Source organism: Cryptomeria japonica, chromosome 7 (genome assembly GCF_030272615.1).
Source record: "Cryptomeria japonica chromosome 7, Sugi_1.0, whole genome shotgun sequence".
Taxonomy (NCBI): domain Eukaryota; kingdom Viridiplantae; phylum Streptophyta; class Pinopsida; order Cupressales; family Cupressaceae; genus Cryptomeria; species Cryptomeria japonica.
Genome location: NC_081411.1, coordinates 244,573,495 through 244,586,871, shown reverse-complemented (window position 1 = coordinate 244,586,871; position 13,377 = coordinate 244,573,495). Strand labels below are relative to the sequence as shown.

The 13,377-nt window shown below is 33.4% G+C and overlaps 1 protein-coding gene across 1 annotated transcript; it reads left to right on the top strand.

Moving 5' to 3' along the window:
• Positions 1 to 5,443: 5,443 nt before the first annotated feature.
• Positions 5,444 to 13,355, top strand: LOC131051480 (uncharacterized). Its single transcript, XM_059208483.1, has 9 exons — positions 5,444 to 5,519; positions 5,832 to 5,934; positions 6,169 to 6,320; positions 6,502 to 6,596; positions 6,779 to 6,873; positions 7,056 to 7,150; positions 7,332 to 7,446; positions 12,994 to 13,045; positions 13,304 to 13,355. Exons 1-8 carry the CDS (start codon positions 5,444 to 5,446, stop codon positions 13,007 to 13,009), a joined length of 747 nt encoding a protein of 248 aa, XP_059064466.1. The 3' UTR covers positions 13,010 to 13,045; positions 13,304 to 13,355.
• The last annotated feature ends 22 nt before the right edge of the window (positions 13,356 to 13,377 follow it).

Below are 13,377 nucleotides of genomic sequence, written 5' to 3'. Positions count from 1 at the left end.
AAGTTTATCAAATTTTAGCCTCAATAGATTTTGATTGGTAAAATTTCCTTAGGGGAGTTACCTTTGGCTTAGATGTCACAATTAAGAGTATTTCTTGCACCAAATTTACCTAGTGCTTGAACATGACCACCTTCTTTTATCTGCTTTGGATTTCAAGTCTAATGTAACCCCATTCAAAGTTGGATGCACCTATTTCCACTGGATATGTTAATCTACATTATCCATAGTTGGATGCAGTCTTATATACTACATCCATTGTTGGATGTAATTAATAGTCTTGAATGCTTCATCCAGAGTTAGGTGCAATAAATATTGAGCTAGGTATAAGGTTTAATTTATGTTGCATTGCATCCAATGCGATATATGTGAAGCTGATCCAAAGTTTGCCTTAATTTTTTTCGTATCCAAAGTTTATTGTGCTATTTTACTCTACGTGCAGCGGATGAATGTGAGTGATTGCATTTCATTCAAAGGTTGGATTTTTTATTTAAACCCAATTTTAGCGGTTGGATTCAATATTTTACATGACATTTATGGTTGGTGCAAAATGTGGAAATTTGCATTGCATTCAGAATTGAATGTAGAATGCAGTAATATGCATGTCGTTAAAAGTTGGGTGCAAAACCTAGAGATGGATTTTCTCCACCATCTAGAGTGGGTATAATTAGGAGAACTATCACTTTCAGGGTATTGAATTTTACCCTCAGCTTTGTGTGTCTTGAATTTTACAACTTTCAGGTTATTAAATTTTACCCTCCGCCTATTTGAAAATCACCTTTTCAATTTGCCTTTCCTTTCCTTCTGGATGAGCCTGGTAATGGGAAGGTGAGCAAGCAAATTCCCAAGTAGCAAGAAAATTTCTTTTTCTTTTTCAAGATGGATCAATTTGCGCTGGTTTAATGCGAGCTCATTTGTCATACGCGATTCCTACTCACCCTCCACTGCTTTTCACAATGCCATTAGAGGAATTTTGTATTTTGAAAAAACCCTTTTATTATGTAGCTTCCCAGCCTATTTTGAAAAAAACCCACTCTTGAGGATTTTTGAAAATTTCAAACTTCAATTTTTTTTGTTGTTGAAAATTCTATTAAATTTGTGTGTGATTTTTATTTCCGAATTAGGCTTTCTGTCTTCTCTGCAGTACCTGACATAGAAAAGGCCACAATGTTTGCATTTTTTTCGTGTTGTTGGGATTTTGGTGAGGTTGCAAAGAGTAGAAACTATGACAGGGCTTTTATGGCACAACACACTCGAGTGACAGGTAAGGATATTAACAAATCTTTACTTAGGCTATGAAGCTTGTTGGTTTCTAAGCAAATCCATCCACTTTGCCATTCATTCATGGTCTTGTTGACATTAAAAATCTTTCATTCTATTTTATTCTATTCTTATTCATGCCATGCACCTTTCATTATTCATATTCTCAATACTTTTTATGACTATAATTAGGATTGGATTCTATTTATGCACTTCATTTCAGAATAAGTGAGGCACATTTATGGTTGAATAAGTTATATTTCTACAATTAGTAGACACCAATATCTAAAATTTAGTCAAAAGATATTAAAATGTCTTAATAAATTTAGACACTTCTAACCTTACCATCTCTTGTCTACATCCCCATTTACAAGTTAGCTCCCCTTTTATTCCACAATCCCATCCTTTGGTCTGGCAGGCATCCCAGATGTCTAAAACACCCCAGGGAGTGGGGGCAGACAAAATAGACACTTGGAATCCCCCCAACATTTGTTGAAATTTGAGTCCATGTCTCCATGTTGCTAAAGACTTCCTATCCCATTAGTGCCAATGATAACCAAATCACTCCAAATGTTTGTCAATCATCTCAGAGATGTTGAGAAGTCATCAGATGGTTTAGCAGTGAAATTTTATGTTGATTATTATGGAATCATGGATGTGTTTGTTTGGTGAGGTTAAACGCTATCTGATACTACCGAAAATTTGAGATATGTATCATAATTCATCTTGTTCTTATTGAACTTGAAAATTTCTTTAAGATGTCTGTAACAAAGATACTTTTTTTAACTATATTAAGCTATTGAATATGCCTTGTCTTGGAAAGCAATCTATAATCTTGTTGAGTATTCTATGTTTGAATCACGAAATGGCTTATCTAAGTGCTTTAGTGACTTCCTACTTGAAGTATCATATACATAACTTGAACTTCTAACATAACCAAAACAAATTAGTTTATGAGCTAAAAATAGAAGAAAAGGGCAATAAGTAATAAAGAAGGATATAAGATCACCAAATAGTTTAATAAACACAAGCCCTTCCTTACTTTATTGCAAGCCAATATATGCCTCTGCTTTTTACATTATAAATTAACTACATACACTTTTGTCCGTTGACCTACTTAAAAGTTGTTTATACTAGTTTATGGACTGCTTTGTATCACACTCACACACTCACACACAAATTGTTAAGAAAATAAAACCAATGCCTAGATTGTCTAGGTTTATGTACAACAAAATATAGATTCTTAGCACTTAAAAATTAAGTTTCAACTGGAAATATCATCATAAAAACGGACAAAACAATGGATCAAACTTTCAATTTCGCAAGCTTGAACCCTAATTGTAGAAGATCATCAAGTTTGACTACCACTTCAATTTCAAATACAACAAAAAAAGGTTATGAAAAAGAAACACATACATTGTTAAGGTTATAAACATTGCTGATTTCAGATTTTGAGACAAAAATATAAAAGTTTTTTTTAGATTGATGATAGTATGTATTTGTATTAATAATTAAGTGAAAAAAGTACATAGTGAAAATGTCAAAAATTGTGTTAACCCTTGTAATCTATCCATGAGAATTGAAAAATTTATCTACCCATCTAATACACCACATCCATAAAGCCTGTGAAAAAACTATGCCTTCTCAAAAAACATGTAACCATCCCAACTACTACAACTACAATATCAAAATTTAATAGATTGAGCATATTTTGTAGATTTGATAGTAAGTCATAGCCTTGAAGGCACAAATTTTCTCCAATTTAGCATGTGTTTTAATATTTTTAACAATAGGCAATAGATTGTGTTTCTAATTATAACATCATCCTACAAAGGAGTTGTCCCTTTCAAACGTAGGAAATCAGATTCTCAATAACTAAAGATGATAAAAAAATTGTGGTAATAGGTTTGATGATTTTCATAGAGTAAACCAATCATAGTAAATAAGCTAAAAGATGATGTAAAAACCTTTAAAGATTGATAAATAACTGCTCGTTGAATGCAAAAACAATAGACTATTTACATCCTTGCTCTGACAGAACAAATTATTCTATCACACAATGCCACACTGAAGCTCAAATTTTCAAAGTTAATGATGTTCAAATCCTTATTTAACCTTATAAGAAGAAGCTCAAAGCTTTCAAGATTTGAAGTTTTTAATTCTCTTAGGAAATTAATTGGTTGATTCTCTTTGACCATGGATTTTTTTATCTAGAGAAATAAATTTGTTGCTATATATGCAAAAAAAAAAAAAAAACAATGTCAGAACTCAAAGGAAAACATTGCATGCACAACACCAAATAATTTAAAAGTGAGGATATGCACAGAAAACACACAAGGAATCACCTTCTCAATCTATAGCTAAAGATGATAGAAAATTGCCGTGATAGATGCCTTCCAACAAAATCCCATATGTCAAATTTTACCAAACTTGCAAATATTGATATTTAATTATTGTTGAACATGTCCCCAGCTAATTATATTTTTCACAGATGATTGGAATTGTTGAAATGGATTGCTATTTGAAAGATTTTGAAGGACCAATGTTGGAAGATTCTATGGTAAATGATATATACAAAGGATGAAAACATGATAAAATAGTTTTTTTTTTCAAGATTCCTATTGAGAATTTTTAAATTTTTTAAGAGAGAATTCTTAGACCTTCAAGCAACCCTCTTTTGGGAACCTGATGGGTAAGCTATAATTATAACTCTATCTCAAAAGCTTCCTATTCTGAGCACAACATTTAAATTAGGGCTCGAACTTGCAACCAATGCCTCTTTTTTTCTATTTATAATTTAAAAATTTAATATTTAAATGTGATTTTGCATTATGAGTCAACATATTGATTTAGGTAATTGTAAGCATGTAGACAAATGTTCTTCAAATCCATCTTGCACGTTGGACATGGTTTTATCAATGATCATATCCATGTAACTTGTAATGATTAATTAATCGATAGTAATTTTGTTTTGAAAAGTTTTAGAAAGTGAATATGATGATTTGTTTTCTTCATGTTGTAATGGTTTTCAAGGATTTGTACGAAGAGTTAGTGACCTACAACAAACTTGACTATAGAATTGCTCCATGTATTTTCTGATAGCAGTATTGAGAAATTAAGCGATGATGAGATTGACCTTGCTCATCACCTAAAATAGTTAATGAGTGCAATTTTGTGAAAAAGTGGTTAATGATTGCTTTATTATTAATTTATAGCAGAAGCCCTAGGTTTAGAAAACATTTCTAATCTTAACCAATCAAAATAGAGATCTATATGTTGAATGTCCACTAATTAATTGATTATTTATATTCTCAAAAGAAAAGGTTTAATAAACAATTTAACTGGTAAAATAGAAAAATAAATAATACTATAATGCAATTGAAATATCCGTTCACGCTGAAAAATCCTAACCACAAATTTCTATTTTCAAATATTCGAAGTTCTGATATCAAACGACTTAGGAAAATCTGCATAATAATAAATGCTATATATAAGTTCTCTTATGAATATGCCATCTTTAGGCTGTCAAATGATAATTGAATATTATGTTAGTTTAACAAATCTCTTTTCAAGTCTTGTGTCTTTTGATATCTATTACTGAATTGCAAATCACATTGTTAGTCCATTTACAATAGCATATAAATTTTGAAGACTAACAAATCTAGCTATGGGTTGTGCAACTATGGTGCAAACCTATTTAGAAACCATGTAATTGTGAACGAGACTCTTCAATGTTGTCTATTTTTTTTAATCAATAAATATAAAAGAATTGCTAAAAAATGACTTTATCAATAAATTAAAAAAAATTACAATTGACACCACAATGATTAACAGAGTGAATTGTGGGTGTCAATACCTTAGTGTTGCATGGGTGATCGCCTATGGACCATCGCCTATCGGCTTTCCGTTGCACAAAAAAAACCATGCAACTGCTAGTTTTATAATTGTAATGATTCTTTAACTGGAAAACCCTCTTTCGTTTATTTGTTTTGGTCCTTGCACACAGGCACGGGTGTTTTGCAGGGCCAGGTGACATGATTCAGTCAAGTGACAGTAGCTTTGGTGGCTCAAAAAACCAACTTTCTTTCAGTTTTACTGACTACATTTACCTATCGTTCCAAACTTGTTATCTCTACGGGAGACCTCCTCCTGTCAACAAATGTCAAGTCGGTCTGGAGTCTAAACGATGATTTTTACCGCAGCTGATTTGATTGGACGGCAGATATTACGTATCTTGAAAAGGATTTCCCTTGATATTCTTGGTAAGTTTTTGGGCAGCAGATTAAGTGTTCGCATCACATAGGAACTCGTAACCTCCTCTGTTCTATCAATTCAACAAAGGACAATGTTGGGCACTATAAGCGATGGTCGCGTGTGAATTAAAGTGAATGATTTCTATTGGCTCACATGTCAAGGCGTATTTTCAACCGTCGATCGCCCAAAACAGGTCGTCCATCTCAAAGACGATGTCCTTTCTTTTCTTTTATTCGTTGCGTACAGATGATCTTAAAATTTGTCTCACGCCTGAATACTATCAATAACGCCTAAAACAAGTCTCACTGGCTGGGAAACAGGTCCTTGCTCCGTCGGTACACAATCTTCTTCCCCTGTAGGAGTGAACTCATTTAAAGAAGATCTTTATATTTTACTGTCCGCAGATTGGACTGCTATCTTGGAGTAAATGTAGTATTGTCAATCAGATTGCAATCTTACAATGAATGCAAAGATAACTACGCCGTTGCCATCTTTACATCTTTACGCTTTGCCTAGACTGATAAACATGCCGTGACTGGTATTCTGTACGAATTGATAATAGTGGACGAGCTAGTTGACCAGTGTCTCGTTTCTCATGAATTCATGGTGAGGGAGGAAAATACAGTGGATTTCCCAAAAGAGTGGAAGAAAATGAAGGTGCAAGAGCAGCGAGACAAGTTTTCTAGAAAAGGGTCCGAGTATAGTTGGTTTAAGGCCTGCCTTGCTGGAAAGGCTGGCAAAGTCCTCTTCTCTGCCGGAGAATGGCACAGAGAGACGGAGGAGGAGAAGCGCAGTTCAAGAGCTGCGAGGTAACAAAATTTTACAAAATGTAACTCTTCTTTTAAGTTGCAGCTCAAATCTTTTTTAGGGTTTCAATTCTAAGGAAATATTTGCCCTAATGTTCTCGGTTGACCATCCGGGCAATACATATATTTTCATTTTAAGTGAGCGGGCTGACGTTTTTTATTTTTCTTGCTATTCACCTCTCAGCATTGCCTTGCTGGAAAGGCTGGAAAAGTCCACTTCTCTGCCGGAAAATGGCACAGAGAGACGGAGGAGGAGAAGCGCAGGTCAAGAGCTGCGAGGTAACAAAATTTTACAAAATGTAACTCTTCTTTTAAGTTGCAGCTCAAATCATTTTTTAGGGTTTCCATTCTAAGGAAATATTTGCCCTAATGTTCTCGGTTGACCATCCGGGCAATAGATATATTTTCATTTTAAGTGAGCGGGCTGACGTTTTTTATTTTTCTTGGTATTCCCCTATCAGCATTGCCTTGCTGGAAAGGCTGGAAAAGTCCTCTTCTCTGCCGGAAAATGGCAGAGAGAGGCGGAGGAGGAGAAGCGCAGGTCAAGAGCTGCGAGGTAACAAAATTTTACAAAATGTAACTCTTCTTTTAAGTTGCAGCTCAAATCATTTTTTAGGGTTTCCATTCTAAGGAAATATTTGCCCTAATGTTCTCGGTTGACCATCCGGGCAATAGATATATTTTCATTTTAAGTGAGCGGGCTGACGTTTTTTATTTTTCCTGGTATTCCCCTCTCAGCATTGCCTTGCTGGAAAGGCTGGAAAAGTCCTCTTCTCTGCCGGAAAATGGCACAGAGAGACGGAGGAGGAGAAGCGCAGGTCATGAGCTGCGAGGTAACAAAATTTTACAAAATGTAACTCTTCTTTTAAGTTGCAGCTCAAATCATTTTTAGGGTTTCAATTCTAAGGAAATATTTGCCCTAATGTTCTCGGTTGACCATCCGGGCAATACATATATTTTTATTTTAAGTGAGAGGGCTGACGATTTTTATTTTTCTTGGCATTCCCCTCTCAGCATTGGCTTGCTGGAAAGGCTGGAAAAGTCCTCTTCTCTGCCGGAAAATGGCACAGAGAGACGGAGGAGGAGAAGCGCAGGTCAAGAGCTGTGAGCTAACCAAATTTTACAAAATGTAACTCTTCTTTTAAGTTGCAGCTCAAATCATTTTTAGGGTTTCAATTCTAAGAAAATATTTGCCCTAATGTTCTCGGTTGACCATCCGGGCAATAAATATATTTTCATTTTAAGTGAGCGGGCTGACGTTTTTTATTTTTCTTGGTATTCCCCTCTCAGCATGGGTATTAACAATACTTCATGAAATTTTAACACTTTAATCTCGTTTCACTGCGATTTGAATCAGGGGCTTTATTATGAAAATTCCAGTGTGTCTATAACTCATACCATTTTATGAGGAAACTTTCACAGTATATCATGTTTTCAACATTCATATTATGCATCACACATGTAAACCTATGGCTTTGCAATTAAACTTGCAATGCTTTTACCACTCGAGCTTATCCTATTCAGTTATATACACTCCAATGCTTTCGCCACTTGAGTTTTTTTCATTCGATGAGGGGATTCACATTTTTAATCTGCACTATAGAATGAAATTGATGTCTTCTATAGTAAAAGCCTAGCATATAACACATCCCTCGTGAAATTGAAATAAATATCTATTATACCTAATAGATGGTTCGGTTTTTTTTTTTTGGTTTGTTTGAAATATTGGGTTTGAACCTAGTAACAGCTAGTTAAGCGAAAACTGGACTTTGCACAAAGAGAGTTTGAAGTAATTTTTTTCTCAGAAGTTGCATGATCAATGGCTGTTATATCACAACCTCACCCGTAGAATCAAGGGCCATCTAATTGTGGTGAGATAATTTGAATCTGCGTCATGCTCATACCTGTGTTTAGCAGTACTATTACATGGCAATTCCTCGGTTCACGTTTGTTTCACTTCATTTATTACAACCTTAGCACTTGGCTGAGGGGTCGCTGTAGTCCGGTATGGGAATTTGAACCTGGTTGTGTCGTAATGAATGTCTACCATTACCATTCCACAACAACCACTCAGTCAATTGTATGTAATATGTTTCGTATAGTTGCATTGTTAAGTAAAGATCATGATACGCAAAAGCAATCATCAAGTTTTCTTGTGGATGAATTAAATGCTTATTATAGGGCTAATTTGATCGCACAAAATTAAACCTTCATGTTAATATTATAACATCACAAAATTGAGGGTTCAGTTTGTGAAGTGTGCATAAATCACCTTAATAAGAGCTATAATTATCAATATATCCTGCTCTTGTATATCAATATAACTATCAACATGTTCCTAAGTTTATTCTAATAGTCTATCAATATCTCTTGATCTTGTATGACGTCTTAGAGGGCATTGCTTTGTCTATTTATTATTAGAGTTACGTTGGTCTATTTTCGTGTGTACAATATACATTTTCAGGCGAAATGTTCTGTGTTGTGTGTTTTAAATTCTAGGTGACTCTATGCCCGTAAAGTTTTGTGAACGTTGGTTATGCTAAGTGGAAAAATGAGGAACTCCGTCTTTAGCAAAGTTTATTGTCTAATGGTTATGTTAATTAACGATCTGTTAAGCCTCTTTGATCGGATATGCAATGTGAGATAAACTTTCCTACTCTCGCTCATTTAATACCTTCAACGTTTGAAAGATTAATCTCGTGATTCATCGCACATGATTTATTAGTCCCTGCCTTAAGGAGGGAACTAATGTTTTTATAGCCAAATCAAAAAAATCTAATGTTAAAGTTTTAAACATGATTTATTTGATCTGATCATTTTTTAAATTATTTTTATTTTTTTAAAAAAATATCATTGGCCGAAATTTTTTTACTGGAGTTTAAATTAATTTTCAACAGTAAGAAAATATAGAAAAATTTAAGTTTGCACCTGTGCTCATTAATTTTTTAAGGTGAAAAAAACATTACCGTGCATTTTAGTATTTGCTGCTAGAAAGAAGGTTTGGTTGAAAGCATTCCCGTAATCAGGCACTCTGGAGACAACATTGTAGAGAGGGAAACGGATTGATTTATCCAGGTGAGTTTCTAGAAAATTTCATGCTTTAAGATGAAATGTTATCTGCAATTTTTCTCTCTATTTTCTGATAACCCAAATTCGCAGTGTTGCTTGAGTGAGTTTGTTTTGACCACAATTTTGTCCGTTGTATCTTGCATCCATTTGCTGACAAACAAACCTGTGAGGGCAGGCTAATCCTAGTCTGCAATAATTCCATGGCGGCGTGGATAAGGGGGAAACTCAAAATTAAAGAGGGGTCACAGCCAAAATATCTGACAAAAAAGGCTACTGTCGAATCTTCCGCAGCTATTCTGCCAAGAATAAACTTTAAGAGCTAACTATATAATAGCATTGCAAAACCTTGTATGTATGCAGGGTCTTAAAAAACCATGTAATAACAAAGCAAAAAGGCGTAGGAACATAGAAACTATGAAATAGAAAGCCGTTGTTGAACATCCAGAATGGACCGGGCGGACTTCATGAGACTAGGGTTCTCCTCCTATGTCAAGTGGACATTAACAACACTGAGCACACGTCCTCTTCCCAGTTGTGTAGGTAGGATAAGAAAGACCTCTTCTTCAATACTATGAAAACCCTTGGCCAGAACAGAAATCGGGTGGCTCTTTCTTTGGTTACGCAGCAAACTCTTGGCCAAATTAGTCATCGAGTACATTACAGTATCTGAATTTTTAGGGTGAAGGTGTATTAAATTCAATATGCAATGGTGGTTTATTTTCATTAGCTGGCTATGTTTTTCAAATTATAAAATGCCCAAGGAGAATGCCTCTAAGGAATTTAGGATTTTAATTACTCTTTATTGTATTCTATACATTGGCTAAGCAGATTACTATAAGAAAATAAGACTCTTTTATTGACAGGGACTGCACAGGTCCAGATTTAAGACTCTTTTATTGACTGGAACTGCACAGGTCCAGATATTCATTTTTACCCTTTTACAGAGTCTTTGAGTTTAAATGATTCATTTGTCATTTTCTGAATGCCTTTCCAGATTTTTTAAAATAAATCTATTCTGTGCATATACTACAATCATCGTAGTTTACGAGTAACATTTCTTAGCAGCATTCTATCAAACAGTTCACTGTGCCCTGAGGCAGGGAGGATGTTGGCAAAGGTTGTGCAATTTGGCTTTACACCTGCCGATTGCATTTTCTTGAAATTTTCTAAAGCGTTTTCAAGGTATGCATTATGTGCATATCGTGCTATCATGGCATTCCATAAGACCACATTTCTTTTAGGCATTTTGTCAAACAGTTAGCATTTAGAAGGCTACACTCAATTTCTCTCCAGAATCTCTTCTGGGGCTTGATTGGCCTTGTCGCGGTTTGCTCACCACGTCAGAAGGTGCGAATATTATTTCCAATATCTTGCTTCTGCGCTCACGCATCCTTTATAGTTCAATTAGGGGTCCATATTGATGGATATGGCATCTCTTAATGACACATTTACTGAAGTTTATAGAATGGTTAGGGGAGTCTGTGTTTTCATTTTAAAGATAGTTTTTTTTGTCTTCTTAGCAAAACATTTCTTCTGACGGATGAGTTCAGAATAATTTTATCACTATTTTCCTTTTCTGATAATTTCATATTCCAGAAAAAGTATTACATAGTAAAACTTTAAATCTTTTTTTTGATAAATATCACTTATGTTATTCTTCATTGAAAAATTTGGGTGTCACACTTCTTAATTATTTTAGACAAGCCTATATCGGGTAAGAATCTGATAAAGAAAGTGGTATGAATACAATTGTTTTGATGTTTTCAATTATATATTTATCAAAATTACAAACTTCTAAAAAGAACTCAAAAAAATCTTAAACACTTATTTTTTTTGAGAAGTTATCATGATTAGATTTTTGTATTGTATTGAAATTCCATTATTGTGCTTGCAATGATTATTTTTCTTTTGTTGAGATCCTAGCTTGCATTTGAGGTTATAAGTATTTTAACAATAACTGAGACAACAAAGAGAAAAGGATGACTTAATAGTCAAATGTTTCATTACAATTTCCATAGATGCAAAACTTAAGTCTCTTAATCCATGATCATAGATTTACCCATTTGTCCATGCTGATTACTACATCGATTAATTTATCACTCCTATTCAACGCTTTCTTCATGTACATTGGTATCAGCTTACAGGGTCTTCATCTTAGTAGTTGTGCACTTGACAGAGATGGATTTCTATGCATTCAAAGCTTTGGCAGAAATTTGACTGTCACATTTTTTTTTGTTTTCGAGTCAAATTATATGTGTGATATGAATACTAGATCAATATTTGACAATTAGGAAATATTCATTCATCATGGAAACAAGTTTTTGAAATCATTTGAGATAAATGTTTGATAAATTTGGATGATACAGGTCTAATATAACAGTAATTCATTATATTTTTGCATAATTTAATGGTGACCTAACATCACAGAAGCAACAATCATTCAAACCATCGTCAAGTTCAGAATTTCATTCATTATGGACTATATTTTTAGAAAGGAGTGAATGCTCTAATACTGAGCTTAAATAGTACCATTATGAAAAAAAACTTCCAAAAGAAGGATTACAAAAGCAAACATTTGAGTTCATGAAATGCATTAACCATGCATTTGTTTGCTTGTAGAACAGAAAATTTATGCCTCAAAAACATTCTTAATCCCTAATCACACTTTTCCCTAGCTGCCAAATTGGTAGGGTATCCTCTTGTACTCTTCATCCATCTTTTGCTGCTATATATGGATCATTTTGAATAGTATGATGTTTTATATATGCTTGCATGTCTGCAATCTCCCTAGGTTATCATATCCTAGTTCCTTTGTATTCCTGTTAGCTTGCATTTCTTATAAAAAAAGAACATTCAAGTTATAACTTTTTTGAATTTCCTTCCAAATAAGATCTCAATACCATAAGTGTCTTCCTTCCCATCTTGATTCTTTGGTTGGTAGAATAAAATTCTAATCGTGCATCTAAATCATTTGACAAAGGCAAAAAAGGGACATGCTAGATTATTTTATAAATTTCAAGTAACAGAATACTTAAATAATTTTAACAAACACATTTGGGATGATAAATAAGTCACATTATTTTGATTTAACTTTCAATAGTTTTACTTCAATATTATTGAATTATGGTTGTGTTTTTAAGCATTTATTTAGTTAAAAAAGTTATAATGTTGATTTGAGCTGTAATTGTATAATAGAAATATAAGATAATTAATAAAAAATAATTTTTTTTTTTTTTTCAAGAAATAATCAAATATGAGAGCTAGTTCTTTAATTTAATCTTTAATATTTATATCTTGAAAGGATGTTTTAAATAACTAAATTTATGCATATACTTCTATCTATTTAGTGTTTAGTGTTTTACTGTTTTATAAGTTTTATTAGCATTTCATGTTCACATGAAAATGAATAAAAAAACATCTTGTATAGAATTTAAGTTGTTTTGAATTTTATAGGTTGGTTTTTTATTTTACTTAATTTTCGAGGGTGCTATTGAAAAGAATTTTAGAAATTTGTTGTGTTAATTGGGAAGATTTGAAATTCTGATTTTTAAGCAAAAACAAATATTTTAATATGAATTGACAATGTAATTGTGCTTTTGTTTTGCAGGCTATCTTTTGCATAGGGCAATGTTCTAGTTTCCACACACTTATTGCTCAAGGTGAGTAATGCATTCTTAAAGTTGTTCCCTGTTTAGTTCTTCAAACATAATTGCTTTATTCTTTGTGCATCCATCTGTGGGCTTTCTTGCTTGTTTTCATCTCCTTCGATTGTGATTGTCACATTCAACCTATTCAAAAGAGCTATATTTCTGCTACTATATATGGATCATTTTGGGGAAGATTTGAAATTCTGATTTTTAAGTAAAAACAAATATTTCCACATGGATTGACAATATAATTGTGCTTTTGTTTTGTAGGCTATCTTTTGCTTAGGGCAACGTTCTAGTTTCCACACACTTACTGCTCAAGGTGAGTAATGAATTCTTAAAGT

Excerpts from the sequence above, each read along its gene's own strand:
- LOC131051480 (XM_059208483.1), top strand. The coding sequence starts at position 5,444 with ATGATTTTTACCGCAGCTGATTTGATTGGACGGCAGATATTACGTATC. Across the intron at positions 5,520-5,831 it reads GATTTCCCTTGATATTCTTG|GTCCTTGCTCCGTCGGTACA; the intron begins GTAAGTTTTTGG and ends GCTGGGAAACAG. Across the intron at positions 5,935-6,168 it reads GATTGGACTGCTATCTTGGA|GTGCAAGAGCAGCGAGACAA; the intron begins GTAAATGTAGTA and ends AAGAAAATGAAG.